General features: G+C 46.8%; 1 protein-coding gene across 2 annotated transcripts; it reads left to right on the forward strand.

The window, feature by feature from the left end:
• The first annotated feature begins 116 nt into the window (after positions 1-116).
• LOC8024454 lies at positions 117-24,477 on the forward strand. Of its 2 annotated transcripts, none has more exons than XM_029981681.4 (10): positions 117-195; positions 254-324; positions 8,146-8,270; positions 9,790-10,006; positions 10,524-10,616; positions 10,695-10,766; positions 11,027-11,147; positions 18,835-18,953; positions 21,293-21,380; positions 24,229-24,477. In XM_029981681.4, the coding sequence occupies exons 1-10, from the start codon at positions 138-140 to the stop codon at positions 24,402-24,404; spliced, it is 1,140 nt and encodes a 379-aa protein (XP_029837541.2). In that variant the 5' UTR covers positions 117-137; the 3' UTR covers positions 24,405-24,477. The 2 variants fall into 2 exon arrangements, with proteins under 2 accessions (XP_029837541.2, XP_029837540.2); XM_029981680.3 differs by having other exon boundaries at positions 124-195; positions 8,140-8,270.
• Positions 24,478-24,806: the final 329 nt, after the last annotated feature.

The following is a 24,806-nucleotide window of genomic DNA, read 5'->3' on the forward strand; positions in this document are numbered from 1 at the left end:
AACTTGCCTTAAACTTAAAATAATATTACCAATTTAAATTATTGCTTAAACGTACAAACATATTTATTTATTACCGATATAAATACTCCAACAGCGATACAGACGACTGTCATTTTGCGCGTTCCTATCCATGCAACATGGCGACACTCATGGCGTTATCTCGCTCATGTGTTCGGCTTTGCAAACACGTTCGAAGTAAGAATTCTCTGCTCTTATCTCATTTAAACTTTGTTTGACCAAATATCCTTTTCAGGCGCGTGTTTGCAAAACGTGGTCCCTGCGCAAGCGGCCTGCGTGACGTCTCTTCAGAGGGAAATTGCCCAGGTAGTGCTGTGCGTTTTACATATCTTCAATTTAAAGAGATGAGTTTTTTTGTTGTTTTTCTCGGCATAATTTTTTATGTTTGTGATGTATCAGACACACGTTTATTCTGTCCTTCACGCGCTAACTCATAGAAAATACGGGACAGAATCGAACAGCGTAGCCTTCTGAACTCGTAGCTAGATCAAGCTGTTAAGTGTATCTTAGATACAATAGTAAGGGTGCAGGCGAGCTGGTGGATGTTAACCATGTTGAATATACCTGAGACTGGGGTAGAAAAAACATAAAAGTCGAAGAAACAGAACGGGACAGGACGACGTCTCAAACTCAGCTACCAGGTTTATTCAGTCCTCCTCCTTATATAGTCCACAAACAGTGTATCTTGCCGGCTCGTGTACTCAAGAACTCCATGGAGCGTATAATGCAACTAATAACTTCGCCCGACGGCACGCTCGTTTCGCGCTCTACTTAGCACCCACTGTGCTGGTGCCACGCGCAAAGCAAAAGCCGGCGGGGCAGAATTCGTCGATTTTTCGCAGCATATTCGCCCCATGGAGTGGAGTCTAGCCTTTAGTGCCCATCACAACCGCGCGCCTGGCTTGCCAATGCTTTTAGCGCGCACTGAGCTAAGCTTTCCGATGGAGAAAAGGAAACAAAAATAGTGATGTGTTATTTCCGAACGGAGTGCCTGGAGTTCCGTCCAGACGAAGCGATATCAGGTGCAGTATAGTTTCGTCCGGACGGAACGATGGCAGGCCCAGCAGAGTTCCGTCCAGATAGTAAAAGACAGCAGGTGCAGTAGGGTTCGGTCCAGACGAAACGATAGCAGACCCAGCAGAGTTTCATCCAGACAGAACGACAGCAAGCCCTGTAGAGTCCCGTTGGTTCCGTCCCGAAGGCCCACAGGAAACTATTGAAAAAGCAGTTAGGGCGCAGGCGAGCTGGTCTAGGTTTTACCGTGTTTTTAGACCACCTGAGACTGGGTGGAAGAAACACGACGACGTCTCAAAATTTGAGACGTCGTCGTGTTTCTTCCACTCAGTCTCAGGTCGTCTAAAAAATGGTAAGAAAGTATTATTCCTTTGCATCCAAACTAGGGGAACCGTTGTGGTCTGGTTTTTGTAGCTGGGTTGTGTTAGCAACATATCTACAAATCACCATCATATGATCTGTACTTCATTTTTGTCTTTGTTGGTGAATATACTGTCGGATTTGGAACGTTGACTGGACTGGTCCTGTCCTTTTTCTCTGCCGTGTCCCTGAGGACACCACATTTTTGACGACGATATGCTGAGCCTATTACGGCTCTACTACTAGCAGCCATGGCATTTTCCTCTGCTGTATCGCCGCACCCGGTCCTGCCTACGCCGGGACAGCCTGCAATTCGGTGGAAGCGGGTGTTTCTGAATTTTCTGGAAGCTGTCGGCGGCAATGAATTGCAGCCGAATAGTCAGAAAGCGATTCTGCTTAATGCCCTGGGCGTTGAAGGACAGCGCATGTTCTACAGCATCGTTGGGGCACGGACCGGTCAGTCACATTCTACCGAGAAGCCTCTCGGGGGGGGGGGGGGGGGGGGGGGGGGGTAGGGGTAGGGTAGGGTAGCAACAAAGCATCGAAGGACGGCTAGTCGGAGGGAGCGCCATCAGCTGAAGATGCGTTCCAATCTGCAATGATGGTGCTGTACGCTCATTTTGCCATGACTATGAATGTGCTCGTAGACCGTCACCGGTTCCGACAAAGATGTCAGGCGCCTAATGAGGCGTTCGAGGCCTACGCAGCCAGTCTGCGGGAACTTGCTTCTTCTTGCGACTACGGTAACGGCGTCTACAACGTCATTCGAGACCAGCTCCTCGAAGTCACTACCTCTCGTAAGATCCGAGAACGCCTGCTCTACGAAGGCTATACCCCCACACTCCAGAGAGCGATTGATATTGGCAGGCATATTGAACAAATGCAACGGGAGATCCACGAGTTTTATGGCGACGCTTCTGTGCAGCGCATGGCACCGAAGAAAACTGAGAGATCTACTTTGGAAAAAGGACGTTGCTACCGCTGCGTGTCACAAGCTCACAAGGCAAACTACGACAAATGCCTGGCGAAGAACAAGTGTTGTCGCCAATGCAAGAAGATTGGCCACTTTGAAGTAGTCTGCAAGTGGAGCGAGATGTCCAGTGTTCAAGCCGTCAAGGATCCGAAGTCGGCGGAAGCTAACGTTGTCACCATTCTGCACATCGGCGACGACTACAGACGTGCACTGGAAATATCTATGGAGGTGCTCATCGGCAACGTGCCCATTTGCTTTCTCGTGGACACAGGGGCCACAGTTTTCCTGTTAAGTGAAACAGACTACCGCAAAAACTTCGCTGAAAGGTATCCCCTGAATGCGACGTCAGTCGTGTTGCAAAACTACACAAAAGAGGAAATCCCAAGCATCTGATGTTCTCTGGCCGAGGTAACCTACAGAAACAGGGACGCCTGCGTCCTGTTCTACGTGACCAAGACAGAAATTTCGTTATTGGGACTTGACGCAATTCGTAACCTTCGTATCAACATTGAAGGAGAAACGCTCGGCTGTTGTCAGGCTGTTACTTTACCGCCCACTACGTTGCTACCATTGAGTCTAGAGGAGGAGTTTGGACAATTTTTTTTCCAAAGACCTCGGACTTGCTAAAAACTTTGTGCACCAAGTTCAGCGACGTACGTCAGTGCAGCCAGTTACGAACAATTGCGTGGCCGATGCCTTATCACGGTTACCAGTGGAAAGTCTTACAGGTCAAGAGAAAGAAGAGGAGATAGTCTCCATTGTTACATCATGTGTAACCAAAGAACAGCTGCAAGAAGCAACCGCAGCAGATGCTACTCTGCGGGACGTTGTGCGTTTCGTCTACGAGGGATGGTCCTCAAAGAAGTCGCTGGACACCAACCGATTCCATTTTACCACATTCAGGAAGCACTGTCGGTGGTTGACAAGCTGGTGCTGTGGGAGGAGAAGGTGTTCATACCTGAAGCTGTGATGCCGTTGATGGTACGCTATACATGAAGCCCACCCTGGTATTGTGCGGACAAAGCAAAGGCTCAGGGACCGGTTTTGGTGGCTTCACATGGACCGTCAACTGGAGTTAAAAGTCAGAAGCTGCCACATCTGCCAGGAAGCAGACAAGTCTGCAAAGCCTGTGCCCGCTGCGCTGCAGCCGGTTGCTCAACTGGATCGTCCATGGCAGAAGTTGGCCATGGATATTGTCGGACCACTGGCTCGAGCCCCACCAGACAAAAAGTTTGTAATTACACTGATACACTATCACTTGAAATGGCCTGAGCTCTTTTACAAGCCATGTGACCTCCCAAACGGTCATTGAGTTTCTGCGCTCGGTGTTCAGTAGGGAAGGGTACCTTGAGGAGATTGTAACAAATAATGGGATGCAATTTAAATCCAAGGAGTTCGAGGATTTTCTTCAAGAAAGGGGAATCTGGCACTGCCTGTCTTCAGTATACTATCTGCAAGCGAATGGATTGATTGAGGGATTCATCCAGCTTGCTATCCCCAAGAATCACCCTCTGCAGTCTGCAGTTACCGTCTATCTGGGCGTTTACAGATCGTTTACAGATGTACCCCACACGGCACGACCGGAATCTCCCTTGCCATTCTACTGCATGGTCGGCAGCCAAGAACAAGGTTAGATGTAATAAGACTGCCATCCAAGGACTTCTTTCAACGACCAGAGGCCGAGATGAAGTCTCTTCGGAAGAGAGTCGAGGACCGGCAAAGCAAAAGCAAGGCCTACACTGACGAAAAACGTGGTGCAAAAGCTGCCAAGTTCAAGCTAGGCGACTTCGTCAGAGTGTGCAAGCCGCCTGGTGGCAGGAAAGCAGACCTTCGGTATACGACACTGTTAAAGATCCTAAAAAGAAAAGGGCCAGGCACGTTTGTGCTGGAAGACGGGCGTACGTGGAACGTTTCGAAATTAGTTCTCACCCTCAAGCGGAAAAAGAAAAAGAACCAGGTTGCCCAGAATGGTTTCCGTTGAATTTAGGGGCACCGATGGAACCGCAGTCAGTTCCATCCGGCTAGAGATCGTGGCCAGACGAGCAGCCGCCTGAACTTGCTGTGGCAGAGCAGAGGACACCGGCTGGATGGGAGGAGTCTATCTCCATGCTTTTCCCAGCTTCCCAGCAAATGCCGTAACCGGACACTAACGTGCGGCAGCCCTTAACACAATCACTTAAACCACCAAGCTGGCTCGGGATTATGTCACATAGCATGGGAAGGAATGAAAGGCACACATCAGACACTGATACTTTGTCTCGCTTGGTATTACTGAAATAGTGTTGATTTTTTCTTAGGGGAAGGTAATGTTGTGTTCTGGTTTGTGAGGCTGGGTTGTGTTAGCAACATATGTACAGTCGCCGCAGGAGTTAATAGCTCCTTGCGAGCGCGCATTTATTTTCGAGGGGCGCTTGACTGGTGGCTTGCGATAGAACTAGAGATGAGGCTAGGGCGAGTCCATGCGGAGTGGACGAGGGAAGCCATCTCAACTCAAGGGAACCGTTGTTATCATCCGTCTGCCTGCGGGTGAGCGTAATTCGAATGAAAAAGGGAGATGATTCTGCAGAAGTCAAGATCGAAAAGCACACATGGGATGGCACGCACGACTTCTGCAGAATCATCTCCCCTTTTCATTCCAACTACGCTCACCGCAAGCGGCAGGCGGATGATAACAACGGTTCCCTTAAATTGAGACGGCTTCCCCCGTCCACTCCGCATGGACTCGCCCTAACGTCATCTCTAGTTCTATCGCAAGCCACCGGTCAAGCGCTCCTCAGAAGAAAACGCGCACTCGCGTGGAGCTATTAACTCCCGCGGCGACTGTACAAATCATCATCACCACCATATGATCTGTACTTTATTTTTGTCTTGTTGATGAATACACAGTCAGATCTTGAACGTTGACTCAACTGGTCCTGTCCTTTTTCTCTGCTGCGTCCCTGAGGACACCACAGGGTATAGCTTGCAAGTGTCGGCATTGCTGGGTACTAACGGTTATTTCTACTTGCTTTTTTTTTTTTTTTTTTCTTCAAATTACAACTTCTGCGGTGTGCAACCAACACGACGAACTGAACGTTCGCTGCGCATAAAATACTGGCGTGGACGCGGCTCGGTATCTTACTCTGTCAAGTATGCCAAAAAGGTTTTTTGTTTTTTTTCTGCGTGGATTATTTACTAGGTGGACCTCTCCAAAATTCAGTGCCATCTGGTGGCTGAAATGGCGGTTTATCTTTTGCCGTACTAATGGTGGGAATAAACCCATAGCTTGCAGTATTTTATCAGGCACCGTCACTTTTGCAAGTCAACGGCAAACGAGAATGTGCTTTTCACTGTACAATTCTTTCTCAATCATCACTTTCAGTGTCGATTGTCACAAAGATAAAACCAGTCAGAACAAAGTGCCAACCCAGATAGACACCTTGATAAAGTTCTATACATCAAGGGGCTTTGAAGTTGATTCGGTGCTACTAACTGATTGACTGGGCCCAAGTTATAGAAACGAACGCTTATGCAGCTCTTGCATTAATTTCCTGCTTTGCAACATGCTAACGTCTCAAATGCATAGGCCTCGAATCCTCAGTTAAGGAGTATCCTCAACTTGTTCCTTCATGGGTAAACAGAAGACCGCCATCATCATCTGAAAATGGCACATATGCCATTTTTCAGATGATGATGATAGTGATCAAAGTGGCCAGACTGAATTTCGGAAAGGGTGTATAACAAGCTCTTAAAGGGATACTACAACGAAATTTCGGCGCTCATTTTTTGGTCTATATGTGTTCAAAAGAGCAGTATCACACGGAACATACCAATATTTTGTTAAAAAAGTTTCGAAAAGAAATTTTAAAATGAATTAAACGATTAGCAAAGAGCACCTGGTGGATGTCGCTACCGCCTCGTTTGTAATGCTCGTCTAGGAACTTCGACAGCTAGTGACGGAGGTTGTCTCGTCTCCGGCCACGAGAGAAGGGGGCAAGGAGGAACTCCCCTCTTCCCCGAGATTCCCTTTTGTGTGTCGCAGAAGTCGCTATTGTCCCCCTAGAAGATTATAGAAGATTAGCCCGTCACTCAAAATTCGTACAAAAGCAGCTGCTTCGGTGGCTGGAACGACTAGGCCATCCTCTCGACGTCAGCCTCGCCGTAGCTTTGCTCGTCTTGAGACGACCTACGTTACGATTGGGTTGGATGTCACATGCTCTAAGCTGGGCCTTCTCCGAGCGCTTGCCAAAGTGGGCCGTTTATAACGAAAAATACAGCCACCAGGATCAAAATACAAACGTGCGATTGTCATTTACGGATATTGTGGATCATATTCAACCTATTTTTGAACATGACGGGAATATTTCAAATTTCGTTGAAGTATCCCTTTAATGTGCGGATCTAATTACAAAATTGTGGTCTGCAATTGAGGACAAACAGCATAAAAAGTTGAGACAGGCCGTGCTCCTTTATTATGACAATGCTCCCAGTCTCTGGGCTTGCATCGCAATGGATGCCATTACTAAAGAAAGCTTTAGAAATACTGGAATATCCACCGTATTCAGTGGATCTGGCTTCCAGTGACTGCACTCTTCAAAAAGTGGAAGAAACACGGGAAGATATTTTAATGGGTAATGAAGTGACAGAAGCCGGAGATGCGTGGTTTGCTGAGGGTGGACGTACTTCTTTCCAGGATGCAATAAAAATGTTATAGGATTGCTGGGACAAGTACATTTGACTTCAAGAAGACTATGTTAAAACAAGGCTCAATGTACACCTAAGCACTTCTTATGAGTTGTGAATGCGAAAGCGTGTACGTCATTCTTCCGCTCTCTTATTTCATTGGCAGTGTATTTGCGTCGACGGCAGTGCGCACCCTCTCCTCGCTGCTCTGACCTTAAACGTTTTGTGTTATCAGCGCGCTGATGGACATGCAGCGCCATGAGGTGGCGGTCGTTGAAACTGACGCGCAGCGGCCAGTGGGAGCCTCGTCGAAGCGTGCCAGCCAGTAGGACTGAAGCCGAAATCCATCAGCTTTACTCCGCTCTTTTGGGATCGGGGAAACTAGGTGCCGTTTGGCTAGACCTTTCGTGTGGTTTCATAGCTGGGAGCTGGCTTCACTTGAAGAAAGGATTTAAGGTGCCGTTTGGCGCGGTTTCAAAGCTGATGATGTCTGCTCGCTCCTTGGGACAGTTAATGCTTTCACATTAAAATAAGAGTAGCACTTCCAGTTTTTACTCCAAAAAGGGGTCGAGTGAAGCACAGGGATCAACCCTTGTATATGCTATAGTCGGTGACAGGTCAAGAAGGAAGTGGAAGCTCCTCCTACCCCTTTCCACCTTAGTAGTGCGAATGCTGGTGAGGAGGCGACCTCCTCTCCACCGTTCGCTCCGCTGAAGTGGGAAGAGGTGGGAGGGGCTTCCACTTCATTCTTGACCTCCCACCGACTATAGATGGGGCTTCAATGGCAGGTTTCTGTTCTGTCTGGACCGTACTTTAGCGGAGTTTCGTCTGGACAGAACTCTATCTAGTTGTGACTATCGATTTGTCTGGACTTAACTCTACATGGTTTGCTAACTTTCCCTTTGGACAGAACTCTAGTGGTGACTACCACCCCATCTGGATGGAACCCTAACCACAGCCATTTTCGAAATGTCTTTGTGGAAATCGCCTTGCCCCTTGTGTTGGTCATATTGTTTGTTTTTATTATGCCATGTACAAGTCAAACTCAAAATTGTTTTATGGTTTCTTTGAAGGTAGCAAAGTGCAGCTGGTCATTAAATTTATCTGCTTATTTGCAGGTGCGATGCTACGCCTCGCAGAAGCACCAGAAACTCATTCTGGCAGCGCAGAAACGGAACAGGCAGAGGAAACTCGAGAAGCCGAAGGAGAAGGAGAAGCTTCATTGGATGAAACGGACATCGAAGTAAGTTGGTGCCATGTAATGTGCTCTTGAAATAGTGTTTCACGAAATGGCATTGGCCTTGGCAACTGGTCTTTTGCATGCTGGCCCCTTCACATGAATACCATCTGTGCAGCAGAGTGCCAAATTTCATGTATAGACACTGCTAATTTTTTTTTTTTTAATGTGGTGGCACCACGGTGTTTATGCAAATGATTTGTCGGCAGCACTGTGAATCAAGCTATCTCTTTTCAGATTAATAAAAAGTGAAAGCCGTTTACAACTCCCTCTAACGCCGAATTAGAGCGCAGCTCTTGAGGAGGAGGAGGGAAGGGTACTGAGGATCACGTGTTCTGGAAGGGGGGGGGGGGGGGGGGGGTTTGCATGACCCCCTCCAGGTTATGTCACCCCCCCACATGACCTCGGGGAGGGGGGTCATGTGACCTTCCAGAGAAATTTTTCCGCTAGATTTAGCGAGGAAATTTTTTCCGCTATATTTAGTGGGGAAATTTTTCTGCTACATTTAGCGGGAAAATTTTTCCGCTGGATCTAGCGGGAAAATTTTTCCGCTGGATCTAGCGGGGAAATTTTTCCGCTAGATTTAGCGCCCAATTTACCCATAATGCACCGCGCAATTACGCCGACGGCGACGCCGCTCAAGCTGGAAGCGGGCGCCTAAGAGCTGCGCTCTAAAACGAGAATACAGCTGTCATGGTGACTCTAACCCAAAACTGGGGCATGAGGAGGAAAAAATTTTACAGTAAAGAAAAAGGAAACGGGGACAGACGTCTCTGACTCAGCTAATGGTTTCATTTAACCACCCTCTTGGTTAAATGAAACCTTGTCTTGTCCCCACCTGAAGGAGGGGACAGGACAGAGCACTCTGTCCTGTCCCCTCCTTCTCTTCTTAGTCCTTTGCACTTTTTAAAACCACAGTCTAGGTGTTTAACCAACTAGCCCCCCAATTAATTCTGATGTGTTCTGTTGTTTTGGTTGTCCTTTTTGTGATGTGGTGAGTGTGGGTTTTGTGCACTGGCCTTAAAGAAGCAATGTTCTGCAGTCCTGTGGTGTAGTGGATCTGTATATAAGAAGGGTGGGTGAATAAAATCACTAGCCGAGTTAGAGACGTGTCTGTCCCTGCTTCTTTTTCTACCATTGTAAAATATTTGCCTCCCCTCCCAGCTCACCTGCACACTGATTGTGTTTTCGTTAATAGTACAGCTGTGTGTCTATAGTTGATTGTTTTGTTTCTCCATGCAACAAACTATTTGTGCTGCGAAAACAATTTTAGTTAGCAACAGGCTAGGAACGCAGTAGAAGCTCTGCATCCAGCACACGCTCGTCCTTTCATACGAGCTTTGGCCACGCGTGCGATGAAGTGTTATGAATAGCAGAAAGCTCGTGCTGCAGGCGGAGGGAGCATCTACTGAATTCTTAACCTGTCTCCTCAGAAGTTGACCCACTGTTGCCTTCATAATTTTCACAGTCTATGACCCCTTGCTTACCCTTACAAAATAACGACCATGTTTCCACACTTGCTCAGGGACAGCTTATTGAAGCCCCGAAGAGACAACTTTGACCACCTCGACAAGAATCCACCCGTGGACGACGTCTACTTTTTGGAGTCCTTCGTGCCCCCCGTCTATGCCGCCGTGGATGCGATCGAGATGCACAGGGAGTCTCACCACCCCACCGTGCTTGACGATGCAGACGCTTTCCTCTACGCCTTTGTAGAGCTTGACTTGAGCACCAAGAAAAAGGTGAGTCGTAATGCTCTCTCGCAGTCGCCTTGGGATGGAAATCCTGCTTTGGATGAATCGTAGCTCACTTTCTTGATATCTGTATGTGGTAACACCCCTACCGATGGCCGTCATTGTTGACGAGTCTCGAGTTCTCACTATTAATACATATCATATAGGTTCGATGGTAGTTCGCAAAGAGCAACATTTTTAGCATGTTGGAATTTCAAAACAAACTAGAAAGGATAAGGCTTGCAAGGCTTTCTGTGTGGAACCTAAATATTCCCAACTGAGCAAGGAAGCCTGTTCACAGATATAATTCTGTTCGGACTAAATGGGTGAGCCATCTTTCTTGCAGCCTATCGGGTCACATGTTTTGATGCCCGAGAGCTATTGCCAATGTCAGATGTGCATTTCAGCTTGTTAGAGCACCTGTCATTTTGATGTGCATTTCAGCTTGTTGGAGCACTTGAAGTCTTGAATTACAGAAGCTTGTGACCACACAACCCACAGTGTTGGCACTGTTCTTTCTTTGCAGAACAGGTACAGGGACAACTTTGCTGGCACTGTCCTATTCAACCATGGGTTTGAATTTACTAAGAGGCAGAAAAGGATTCTAGCGCTTTGCAAGGTAAACACTGACTTACCTTTTAGGCATGTTTTAAGTTGAAAATATACTTAATATGCTCACGGCATGCCCATGTTTCAGAACACTGACCTAGCCACCGAAGCTCTTGAGGCAGGAGCAGAAGTGGCTGGAGGCTCTAGCGTCATCAAGAGAGTAAGTTCCAAAGCTACTTAATTATTACTAAAGAAGAATGCCAATAGTGTCAGTAGCCAAGTCATTCGTGGGCTGTTATTTCTAGTAAATTGTTTCCGTAATTGTCTCCTCCTCCTTTCTCAGTTCTACTCTTATAAAAGTATATATGCCGGCCTGTCAGTAAAATTTGTGCAGACTACTGTACATGGGTAAATATAATGTGATACAGAATGCTTTTCTTAGCAGGCGTCTCTGGCAATACCGGAACTCACATGTTTCAGATTCTGACCGGGGAACTGGACACCAAGCGCTTTGACCATGTCCTCGCTCATGTGGACATCATGGCTGATCTTCCTCAGTTGCGAGGACTTCTAAAAACCAAGCTGCCCTCGGCGGCCAACGGTGGGTACTGCGCGCCTTTCTGAACACACTGACGTTGGTCAAGAGCGACTCTACGGATTCAGTTACCACGACCAAAGTCATTCAAGTTTATTATGAATGGCTGTGCCACAGGGTGAGATAACTCCACTAAAAATGGCGTAGAAGAATGAAGCCCTGGTTTAGGTTAAAGGTAACTGTACCCAGATATTACTTGAATCAGTCATATATTGCTACAAAGAAGAGAAGGGAGGTACAACAAGGAAGTGAAACAACAGCAGCATATCAGACAGTTCCCTCATCCTTTCAGATATTTAATCTAAACATTAAAGGGAAGCTGAAACACTTCTTGAAAAAAACAATTTAAAGGTGAATTCTGGCACATTTTTATCCTGTGAATCTGAATATCACATTTGTTTTCCCTAGAGATGTAACTAAATGCGAGAAAACACGAAAAACCTCCGACCAGACGTGATGTCATACTAAAATGTTTGGGCTACCAAACGTGTGTCGCTCGTGTGAACAGCGCGTGCCATTACAAGCTTGTCAGGTATATATCTCCGCACGTGCATCAGTCGTGACGTTTCTTTCTGACCATTTTGAAAATGGCAAGAGTGTGCGTGCTTAGATTTGATAGGCGCTGAAGATGCGTGACAGCAGAGGTTACAAAAAACTCCTACTATGACGTCGCGCCTCAACAAGGAAGGGGTTCAGCGGGCCTTTGGAAATTAATTTCCGCAGTCTGCATGCACCAAATTGTGTAGTGAAGCTCGATATTCGAGATCCTGGAGGCCAAATGAAGAAGAAAAAGAAAATAGATGGTGCTATGGAGATGATTTAAGTGTTTTTTCTCAAATATGGAACCGCTTCAGTTTCCCTATAAATGCTACATATGACCCGGCTGTCCGCCTGGAGGTAGCAGGGATGGACACGGATGGCAGACCCTCCTTGCAATGTGTCTACTTTCACTGGAATGACAACTGAAATAGACCCACTCTGAAAAATAGCATGCAGGATCAATGTGACTATCAAGTGTGAAGTTTACTATACACTTTATTTAGTCAAGTAGTTACTGCCTCATCTTCTTAGTGGAATGGCCGCTACGAAAATGCTTGTGTGTCTGGTGCCATTTTGCAAGGTGTGGGTTTCTTCGTGTAACGACGCACATTCAGTTTACCAGTTACATCCCAGTGGCAAAGTAGACAATTATTATGTGCCTACAGTCACAATCACATTTAACTGGAGCTTGGGAGTAAATGTTATGCAGAAAAAAAACTAAAGCATAATAGCACCGAGACATACTTATGTGAAACGGTGCTACATATTGTCACGAATGACAAATGCTTCCTCTCCATCAATCGCCATACCGAATCTCCGTAAAAGAAAGGGAGGTCATCCAGGAGCAAGTTCAAGGGATGCTGAACGACGACATAATCCAGCCTTCAAGCAGTCCGTGGGCCTCTCCAGTCGTACTGGTTAAGAAAAAGGATGGAGCGCTTAGGTTCTGCATGGACTACCGGCAGCTGAATGCGGTAATGAAGAAAGGCGTCTATCCACTCCCCTGCATCAACGGCATGTTAGACCAACTGTGCCACTCTCGATGCTTTTCATCGGTGGACCTGAAGAGCGGCTACTGGTTGATCAAAGTCGACGAACAGGACCAAGAGAAGACAGCTTTCGTCACGCCGGATGGTCTGTACGAGTTCAAAGTGATGCCCTTTGGCCTATGCTTGGCACCAGCAACTTTCCAGCGTGTCATGGACACGGTACTTGCAGGACTATAGTGGCAGAGCTGTCTCGTCTACCTCGACGACGTCGTATTTTCCGGTGACTTTGACGAGCACCTGTGACTACTCCGAGCTGTCCTCCAAGCCATACAGACTGCCGGACTTACCCTCAAGCATAGGTCGGCATTTTAGAACCCCTTCATTCACCATCACATCACAAACAAAATCGCGTCTCCGAAGTCATTCACATTCACGTCACAAGGTACTCCGACCTCCCAAAGTCACAGCCCTTCACATCTCGGCGTTCAACGGCACCAAAACTTCATCCCCTTCACAACACACCTTTCAAACTCCGCCGAGAATTCATCCCCTTCACATCACGGTGTTCAACCATGCCAAGAATTCATCCCTATCACATCACCGCCGCCTCCGAATTCACGGAGTCATTCACCATCACCACGAATTCATCGGAATTCACCATCGTGAATTCATCGGAATTCACCATCACAATATGAATTCATCCGAATTCACCATCACTTCACGAATTCATCCGAATTCACCATCACTTCACGAATTCATCCGAATTCACCATCACTTCACGAAGTCGTCCGAATTCACCATAACATCACGAATTCATCCGAATTCACCATCACATCATGAATTCATTCGAATTCACCATCACTACACGAAGTTATTCACCATCACGGTCAACACGAATTCACCGGAATTCACCATCACATCATGAATTCCGCATAATTCACGAAGTCATTCAGGTTCATTCTGACTAAATTCAACTTCACTGCTGGTAGCCCTTCACGAATTTGCAGTTCTTGCAGAATAGGACTGTGGCGCCTTTTTGTGTCAGCCACTTGAAACCAAGACTATGGCCTACCAGGACCTGACTCTGCCGGGGAAGTGGGGTATTTCGAGTGCGCGAAACACAAACCACATTGATAGAGCGCCAACCAAGCGAATGCTGAGCTCCGATCGTGTCACGTAAATGTGCGCCGTGCGCCGCTGCGTGGAACCAGCAGGTCAAGCGATATGGTCTCGGCGCCGGATTAGGTGCGCCTGCTCGTGACGTCGGCTTCGGCTTCGCCTCTTTTGAAACGCTATATGGCTGCGCCGCACAGACGAAGCGGCGCCTGCTGCTACTAGTGGCCGCAGACACCGCGGCTGCGCCACGCACGACTCGCGAGCGAAACGGCACAGCGAGGGCCTTCAGGGATTCCGGACCATATGCCCCGAGACACGGAAAAACAAAGTTGGCAAGGAGCTCAATTGATTCACAAGGAACCGCTCGGAAGAACGGCAAAATTAAATGTCAAGTGTCAAAGAAAACGACTACCCCCTCTCCCCCTCCCCCTCATTGCCACTGCCACCGCACCTCCCTCATAAACAGCTGTTACTACGAAAGTGCTCGACAAAGGGCCACCGCGCTGAGGCGCGCACGGTTACACAGTGAGACTGGTGCCCAAACCGCTAAAGTCAAATGGGTTCCTGTGGTTTGCGGTGAAGGATGAAAACAACCAGCAAGCAAGCAAGCACCTGAGTAGCATGTTTTCCGCCTATTCTGAAATCATAATCATAATCATAATCATATCACATCGAGAATTAAGTTCACAGTATTACTTCCCATCACAAACTTATCAAGTTCACGAGCCACGCCCATCACAAATTCATTGTGTTCACGAGCCATTCACCATCACGTCACAAATTCATTGAGTCATTCACATCACAATGAATTCTATTCACTTCACGAAGTCCTTCACAATCACAACACAACATGAGTTCATTCAAATTCACGAAGTCATTCACCATCACATCTTCATTCAACATCACATCATGAATTCATTCAAATTCACAAAGTCATTCACCATCACATCACAACTTCATTCAACATCGCATCACGAATTCATTCAAATTCAGTCATTCACCATCATATCACGACTTAATTCACCATCACATCACGAATTCATTCAAATTCACGAAGTCATTCACCATCACTTCATGACTTCATTCACTATCACATCACAAATTCATTCAAATTCACAAATTCATTCACCATCACATCACGAATTCATTTAAATTCACAAAGTCATTCACCATCACATCACGAATTCATTAAAATTCACGATGTCATTCACCATCACATCATGATTTTTTTCGAAGTCAAGAATTTATTCAGAGCCATTCAAATTCACGCTGTGAATGTGAATGAAGGTGAATGAGCGAGTTCAGGAATGAATTTGCCGAGGTACGCCCTCAAGCTGTCAAAGTGTCAGTTCGCCTACGGCGATCTAGAGTTCCTGGGTTAGTGGTTAGTAACAAAGGCGTTTGCCCAGACCCAGAGAAGACTCACGCCATCACAGCATTTTCAGCGCCGACAGACGAGAAAGCCGTGCACAGGTTCCTTGGACTATGTGCATACTATGGGCGCTTCGTTCGGGATTTTGCAAGGATGTCTGCACTGCTCACAAACTTCACGAAGGACGCCAAGAAGTTTAAATGGTCCGAGGAGCAGCAGCAGGCATTCGACGAGCTGAAGCGACGTCTCCAGACTCCTCCTGTTCTTGGACATTTTGATCAGGATGCTGAAACCTAGATTCACACGGATGCAAGTAATACTGGTTCAAGAGCAAGAAGGCACTGAGCGAATCATCGCCTACGTAAGTGGGACACTGTCCAAGGCGGACAAAAAATACTCCACGACTGAGAAAGAATGCCTTGCGGTCGTCTGGGCAATCATAAAGTTTTGTCCGTACTTGTATAAGAGCCTGTTCCACATAGTCATGGACCACCTCTCGCTCTGCTGGTTTGCGAAGCTCAAGGAACCGTCAGGATGCCTCGCTCGATGACTACAAGAGTTCACCATGACTGTGGTCTACAAGTCGGACTGCAAGCACAGCGACGTCGACTGCCTTAGTTAATTTTAACATAACTACTGTAGAATACTGCGCATCCGCCCATTCCACACTAAGCGCCCATACTCAAATTTGTAAGATCTGAGAAAATATGCACAGTACATTGATCTGTTAAATTGATGACCGGACAAGAGCCCATCCCCCATTTTTTCAAGATTATCTCTAAATTTTGAGTGGGAGCTTGCCCGGTATTTTACGGTATATGAACTGTGGCATGTAAACAACAGATTTGTTGCAGCTATCCAAATCAAATAGATAAAAGTGAATTTATCTGTCTGCTTGCTATATGCAATTTTTTTTTTTTTTCTATTTCAAATTTGTCAAAAAAAGAAAGAAAGAAGCATGGACGATGAATGTGGGCTGTCAAGACATCGCTGCTTAACGTAGACCAGGGGTTCTCAAACTGGGTTCCGGGGAACACAGGGGTTCCACGAGCTGGTCTCATGGGTTCCGCGAACACCAAAATTGCAACCCCCCTCCCCTGCCCCCCCCCCCCCCCCCCCCCCTTGTGCCGCAGGCTGCGTGGCAATATCATGCAAAGCACCTTCATCTCACTTTGTACTGACATTGCGATTGATATGGTGGGGATATATGGGAAGCAACACAAGCAAAATTGCCTACAATTGTGCATCTGTTGCTTCTCGGTCGGCAAATATGGGGGGGGGGGGGGTTCCGTGGCAGTTTTTGAAGCTTCCTGGCGTTCCGTGAGGCCAAAAAGTTTGAGAACCCCTGACGTAGACCTTGACAAAAAAGGGCTCCTGGCCGGTTCTCTTTTCAGTGTTTGTGCATATGGTGCGTGATTTGCTTGCTTTCCAAAGCAACGAACAGGCGCGTGCTGGGCTTAGTGGGTCGCACGCTGTGCTGGGGACTTGTAAATATTGGAATGGACCCTTCCAAAGTCGCAGCTGGTTAGCCCCGTTGAGTGCGCTTCTCACGGAACATCTGTGCACTGCGGGGAAGCAATACCCGCAGTGCTCACGGGCTCCGCGGGTATTGCTTCCCCGCAGTGCACAGATGCTCAGTGAGAAGCGCACTCAAAGTGGTTACGCCGTCGCAATGAACACTCCGAAAAGTATGAATATCGCAGTTTACCTCAAAGCTAATATCGAACAGCCTATTATTCGAAACTAGCATTAGAATATTTGCTCAACACTAGTTTTAATTACTTTCTTTTATCATGATTGTGACTGCTCCTGGTTTGCTTCGTAAACCCGGGCGACAGCAAATCGCCAGAAGCTCTGTTGTGGCATAGTACCTGGAATTGGTAGCGGTGCTTGAAAACCCTCAAATTTGTTGATGATAGTCAGATTTTTTTTTTCTTCCATATTTAATTAATTGTTTGCAATAATATATAAATATTTTTTTGCGTGTATGTTAACATAAATTCCAAAGTATCAACGAGGAAGTTTTCTTATACGGCACATTTAGACACATTCAGTGGATGCCCGTTAAACACCTGGCCACAGTGGCAGCAGTCCCGGTGGTTCTAGATCCGGTCTTGCCCGTCTGTCATCTGGCAAACGTGCCCGTTGTTCGCCTTGTTCTCTCGCGTGCTGTTTGCTATAGTTACTCCTGGTTTGTTTGTTCCGCTTCTGTTTTATGCTACACATGGCGTACGTTGTTCAAGTTGTGTGTGATGCCTGGGATGTGCAACTAGTAACTACAGACACTGAGAAAGCAGAGGCAACAGGTGGCATCACCTATATTGTCAAGTTGAACAGCCTAAGGAAAACGGCGAAAACAAAGATGCAAGACCTTCTAAACATCAAACAGGAAATCAATGAAAAGCTGGAGTAGATCTACCGAACCCTTTACTAGCACCTCTTGGCAAATCCACCCTCTCCTAGGTATCCTGCAATAAAAATTGTTGCAGTGCATTTGAAAAAGTTATGTTATCAATTTACTAAATAGGGGATTGGAAGGGGTCCTTGAAAATATTTTTACAGGCCCTTAGAAGTCCTTGAAAACCCTCGTATTTTTCTTTGAAGTTTGTACGAACCCTGTAGTAGCTCATTAGATTACCGTATAAACTCGTGTAAGGGCCGCACTATCTCCCCGATTTGAGGGCAAATTTTCGAGGTGTGGCCCATACACGGATTAAAAAAAAAAAAAAATCTGTATCCACATTCCTAAATGAACGTACATGAGCGCGCTCGGCTCCACCGGTCGAAAAAAGCCTCCATTCTGGAATCTGGACTCAATTGCCAGTCGGATTTAATTAGTTTACTTGGTACGCAATACACTCTTTTTTTTTTCCGTACTTGATAGCATGCGCGGCAACTTTCGGCTTGAATCCCGTATGTCTGTCGAAGTGGTACTTGCCCATAGCTCTCAGATTGCACGAAAAGGCAGACAAATCACGCCGCTTTGACACGAATCAAAGAACAAAAGGAAACCTCCCCAGAGCGTACAGTGGCGTTCGGAAACATGAGTGCACACGCGAGCTGAGCTCGCTGAATCCCTATTTGTTGTGCTTGCCACGGAACCTGACATATCCTTTATCTTTTCTCAATGCCTTGCCGCAACATATATGCATCCCGACGGTGCGGCCGACCCGGGCCGACCACGATCGAGGTCGACAGCCGTTTTGCCATACAGTGATACGGATGAGGGGAGAGCAAATATCAGGGATGCCGCTACGTACTCGGGCGGTGGCTAGTGCCACCCAGCGATATATATTCATAGAAACATGGCATTACAGTCGGCGCGCCTCAAAAACAAGGGGGTGCGACACGCGCGCAAATAATTTCTGTAATTTCTTTTTTTTTTTGCAATACTCTGTTCTAAATACGGGAGTGCGGCCCTTACAGGGGTGCGGCCCTTACACGCGATTATACGGTATCACACTCTTGTAAAAAAACTACCACATTTCACAAGTAGTTGCTATTTTTAATAATTGGAGCCCAAGCAATCAAGATAATTTTCCTGTTCGATACTGGCACTCTAAGCTCCGACTTCGGCACTTTTGGGAGCACGCTGTTTCATGTCAGCTCACAAACTCAAAAGATTTCCGAAGATGATCTAACATGCAAGTAACCGGTGCTCTTTGCTTGACTCCAGGCACTGTGGCCAACGACCTGAATGCTCTGGTGAAAAGCTACCTGAAGGGAGTCGAATTTGTCTCTAACAGCGACTCGCATGAGCTCGACTACGGCTTCCTGGAAGTCCCTGTTGGAAGGGTAAGCCTTAAAATTGACTCGCACACTTCCATTTGCTTACGATCAAGTTCTTGTGATCTCTCATGGTGTAGTAGTAGTAAATACGCTTATTGAAAAGAAAAGGAGATTATGTCGTTGCACCGCTACCACATGCGGCGTTCGACCGCATGTGGTAGCGGTCGAACGCCGGACACGATCCTGGGGGGTTCCCCAGGATCGTGTCCGGTACCAAAATCTTGTCGACATAAAATTCCAGAAACCTCTGGACAGCCACCGCCACCTATAAGCGACGGCGGCAAGCACACAACCAGTCTGGTTGCCGCCATCGCTCGTAGATGGCAGCAACCTTTCCCGCTATCATTGAAGAATGGATAGCTGGGCGCATTGGTGGGAATCCATCGTAGGAAACAGTGCGAAAAACAGACGAGGACGAAGAAGAAACACGTGACGAGCGCAGCGCTCGTCACGTATGTTTCTTAGTCCTCGTCTGTTTATCGCACTGTTTCCTATGCTCTTATCAGTTTCGGTTTAGACTCAGGATGGGGCATGCGCATGCTTTTTCGGGGAAAGAAGACTGGGTGCGGCAAAGCGGCGACGTACACGGCAGCACGAATAGGTCCGCAATCGGCGTGAAGCCGCTGTCGCCTCGACTTCCACTGTGTCCATCGCTTTGACTCCCTTGCGAAAGAAGATCTCATCGCTCGCCTGGAAAGCCGCCGCCGAGAACAGAACCAGCGATGTAAATCGGCGCCAGCAGGCTACGGAGGCCAAGCGCAAGCGCGAGGCCCAGCGACGACAGCACTCCATGCCGGCTGAACAGTTCCCGGGTGCGACGGCGAGGTTCCGGAGGGAGTTCGTGGAGAACCCGCTTGGCATCACGTGCGTCGTGTGCAATCAACTCTGGTTCGCCGGAGACTTATCCTTGATCGGCGGAATGTCAGACAAGAAAAATCGGGAAACGGGCGCGTGCGCGCTGCAGCAGTGTATCGAGTCGGCGGACGTCTACAAAGAACCGGCGTGCAGAACGTGCCGAGATTTCCTGTTCAAAGGCGCAGTGCCCCGGTTCGCAACCGTAAACGGCTACAGGTACCCACCCGTGCCGGAGCACCTACCGAGGTTGAACGGGGTGGAGGAATGACTAGTGGCGCCTCGACTCCCATTCATGAGCCTTCGGCGGTTGACATGGTATAACAAAGACAATCGGGGACAATACGGTTCTCACATAACCAATTACTCAATCACACCTTAATTCTTACTTTTATAAATACTTAATGTCCACCCTAGTACAGCTTCGCTGGTTTTCCTTCTTCCCGAGAGTGGAAAAACAAAGTTTTTTGTCATATAATACGCTCGAAGAAAAATATTATTGTAAAAGATGTGTGAAGATAAGTAATATTGGTAAGTCAATTGCATACACAGTGCCAAAGGGGCGCTTTCAGTACCGACACTTCATCACAATCTTGGCACGACTGTTTCGGAAAGACTCTTTCGAAGCTTTGAAAGGAGCAAAATTGCGATTGCCATGGAAACGCATACCATTCCACCAGTCACCTTGCAAGGTTTGGGTCATCCATACGTTAATATTGGTTTGTGTTATGCTAACAGGCAGGGAAGGTAATGGTGCTACAATCCCAGGATTGGGCGACTTTAGTGCAATCCAGCGTGCCTAGATTTGAATGTGTCCCCGACTGATTGATCGTGGTCGAGTACTCAATGGGCCGTATTTGCAATACGATTTGCGAGGAGGAGGCGGCGAATACGTCAAACGAACACAAGCTCTGCCTCTTCGCTGCCACGCTCTGCCTCTTCGCCCACTATCCTAGCTCCCCGCCCCGCAGCAACGTATGTGTGCGCACATTCACCCAATCTGCACGGAGGAGGCTTCCCCCCTTAAATTAAAAGGGCACTTGCTGGTCTAAATCTAGGCTATCTAGTGCAACAGAGACACACTTTCGTTTGCTCACGACAGAGTTCTCGTTGATCTCTTATGACAAGAGGATCACCACTATGAGGTGGCCCTGGAACTGCATTTCACTAAAACAAAGGTTTTGCGGCATCTGCTAGATCAAATGTGCATACTGTCTATTAGAAACTGTCATTAGTAACATCGTCAAAAAATGTTCAGTCCAATAAAAAAAATTATGATGCACGAAAAAAAATTTTAAATGTGTAAAAATTGCGAGCATTCCACGGCTACCTGACAGACAACATTAGTGTGCTGTCCCGACATAAGAGATCACAAAGGGTTGTAAGGCACTCAGTCATAAGCAGTCATAAGCATGAGAACCAGCCTTTACCGCTTGTAGACTTCTTCCATAAAAATTTCTTTCGTGGTTCCTTCTTTTTTTACTTTTTTGCAGCTGAGCATGCCGACTGAGCACCTTACAGACAATATCAGAACTCTTCTGGAGACTGTGGACGGGTTCAAACCGAAAAACACCAACCCAGGTGAGCATATCCTTTTGCTTAAACACTTCCGAGTGTTAAACGACCGGCCGCATTTTAGGCGACGCCGTGTCAGGGTGGTCCGACGCTTTCGAGGAAACATTCGTGATCGGCATTCGCTGCACGTAACTCAAACTGGGTATGTCTATTTTGGTACTGTAGTCTGTTGTAAGTTAAGAAAAGCAAGTCGCCCCCTCCCACAAAGCTGCCTGCTCACCGTGATTGGTGGTTTTCTCCTCTCTGCTCGCCTCCTCTCCAGCATTTTCTCTGCTCGAGTGGAAAGAGTTGAGGGCTTTGTGGGAGGATCTGGTCTTGCTTTTTTTAGCGTGTGACAGGCTATTAGTGCCTTGTCATCATGTGCACATTTCAAGGTGTACTACTGGGAAAATATTGCTCCAGGCTGTTAGACTGCTGCAACCGATTAGGGTGCCTAGCGTAAAAATATCAAGCTAGAATCCACGCTGGTGCAAGAACCCTTCTACCTCGTTTGTTTTCCAAGCACACATAAATTTGCTTAAGCAAGTGCCCATCCCCAAACTTCGTTAGTCATGTCTTGTTAATATGGACCACCCTGCTATATAAAGAGTTACCGAGAAAAGAGAACAGTGTTTTTCGGCCAGGGTAAATACACTATGCATCGCAGAATGCTCCAACTCCGTGAGAATGTGACGCTAGTGGTTGGAACAGTATTCAAAAGGTTGCGAACATGACGTGTCTTCAATTAAAAGGTAATGGAGAAAAACAAACTTCCTTTATGAGCCGACAACCAGCTAAGCCTAATTTCGTCAAAAAAAGAAATGACATTGTGGACACCTGTAGCATATATTTCAGTGAAACAAACTTGCCAGCAAAAAAGAAAACAATATTCTCTTTCTCACTGACAGGTGTTTTTCACCGATATAAATCCCACCCCACGATCATTCCTTGTTTTGACGATATTAGGTTTAGGTGGACGCGGCTCATAGATAAATTTCATTTTTATCATTTATCTTTTAATCCAGACAACGTCGTCATCTCAAACTTTTACGTTCTATCCCAACTGCTTGCCTCACATTCTCACAGAGTTTGAGCTTTCTGCGATGCATAGTTTATTTATCCGGGCCGAAAAACAGGGTTTTCTTTTCTCAGGAGTTCCCTGTAGACAACATTTTCAAGGCCGAACTGGGGAAGTGCATGCATTTTCGTCTCTTTATTTGGACAACTCACATTATGAACACTTTTTAGGGGGAACGGAGGCGTCCACGTTAACAAGACAGCAGTGTACATCATCTCTTGCTTGCACTCGGATGGTATCCCCCGATTATCATTTCTCCATTATCTCCCGGCGCCTTTTGACCGTGATAAAAAGCTCGCCCGTTTTGGCAGTCTCTGGCGCCCTTGTGAGCGAGCCAGTGCTTAAGGGGGGACACCACTTTAAAATTATTATTTTTTAGGGGGGGAAAAAAATTACAATTTTTTAGGGAAAAAATTACTTTTCTTATTTTTATGTGTTGTGGTTCCACAACTAATAGTGCACCCCCCTGTAAACATTTTATTGCAATATCTAAAGTATTTACGAAGAAATAAAACATTTTCGGTTAGTCAACGATGTAGAATCACATTTTGGAAATGTGAAATTTCTATGTTTCCTATTTTCAAACTGCACTGGTACGCCCTAGAATGATGATCATCCTCTCGTTGCAAAGAGCATTCCTTCACAATTTCAGTACATTAAACATCTTTGTTTGAGAGTAAACATTATTCGGGCAAGAACACCATAGAAGTCCAGCTTGCATGTAGGAGAGGCTATGCACATGGCCAAGAATGTAAAAGCCAACTCTGATTGAACAGAAAACTGACTAAAACCAACATTCGTTTATAGAAAGTCACGTGGGTTTGTGTACTTTGTATTTTGATGACGCTTGCCCCGCCCATAATTGCTGACGCTGGTTTATGTAATGCAAGCATATCCGATTTCTCACTCGTTTCCCAATCAGTGTCCACATGCGGAAAAAGAATGATACCCGAAAAAAGCATTTTAGGCTCGGACTAACTCGGCAAAGCCATGCATGAGATCAGATGTAAACACAAGACACCACCTATGCTTTCGATGCCTTTTAGTTGCCACCACCACCAGTAAAATCTAATGTTGTTGTAGCAACTTCTGTTTTTGGGAAACCTATCATTTCAATGAATTACCGAATTTATTCTTCGCTGTGGACGTTTTTGAACTGAAATTTAATAAGGAATCAGGCTAGATATTTATTTTTCTATTTAAATTAAGCTCTTATTGCCGAAAAGTAGGGTTTTAATGAGGAGAAGATGCCCCATTATGTGGAATGCTTTTCAAATTGACATTTTGCATAAAAAAAGACGCAGACTTCAGGGTATAGAGATAGTTGCACCCCCATATGTTCTAGCTAAGGCTGAAGCTTAGAAATGCTCAATATTCTGTAGCAATTTTATATGATAGATTTCCTTGCCAAGTGAGGCGACTTATACCCGTGTCACACGGGCAACTCGAATGCCATTTACAACGAATGACATTTGAACGATTGGCCAATCAGCGCGCGACACTTCAAGCGTGGGGCGCACCACGCGCGACAGATCGCAAGCCGATTGGTCGATCACACGAATGTCATTCGTTGTAAATGGCATTCGAGTTGCACGTGTGCCACGAGTATTACATCAATAGCTGTATACGTCCCCCCGTAGCTTATCGGAAAATCATCCTGTGGAGATGAAACGTCATACAGTGCATTTAGGCCACAAGATGAATAGACCCTTTAAATTTTAGCAACATTGAGTGACTGGTTTAAAAGTCAACTCTTGAAGGTGATGTCACCACTTAAAGCAGCACATGATTTTGCAGGGACGTTCATCACAAAGGTGGAGCTGAAGTGCCCTCCGACTGACGAGAAATTTGCGATAGCCTCCAGCGAATTCCTGGAAGCCTACATCAAGACAGAACAAGAGGTTGAAGACCAGGGGGAGGAGGAGGAGGAGGAGGAGAAAGAAGAGCCCAAAGAGGCTGAAAGGGCTGCATAACATCCTCCCAAACACGACCCCTCCTCAGATTGCTAGTTAGCGCGAGATTCGCTCATAATAAAATCGCCGTTACCAGGGCCGTACCCAGAAAAAAAATTCGGGGGGGGTTTTCGGGGACAACGGCGGCCATTTTGAAAATGTCTATTGTCTTATTTTCGCCTATGAATCATGTGCATCGGTGGCATATAATGGAGAGTTACAGCAAACCGGAGAACCGTCCCGGTTTAATACCCGGTAGCCGACCGGCGCCACTGCGCGTGCGCAGAGGTGGAGATTAAAATCGGCTGGCTGCCAGTGCACCGACCAGGGCCGTACCCAGAAAAAAATTTCGGGGGGGGGGGGGGGGGGGGTCAGAACCCCCTAACCCCCCCCCCTGGTTACGGCCCTGGCGGTTACACAACT

Source organism: Ixodes scapularis, unplaced genomic scaffold (assembly GCF_016920785.2).
Source record: "Ixodes scapularis isolate PalLabHiFi unplaced genomic scaffold, ASM1692078v2 PGA_scaffold3__209_contigs__length_174095766, whole genome shotgun sequence".
Classification (NCBI taxonomy): Eukaryota; Metazoa; Arthropoda; class Arachnida; order Ixodida; family Ixodidae; genus Ixodes; species Ixodes scapularis.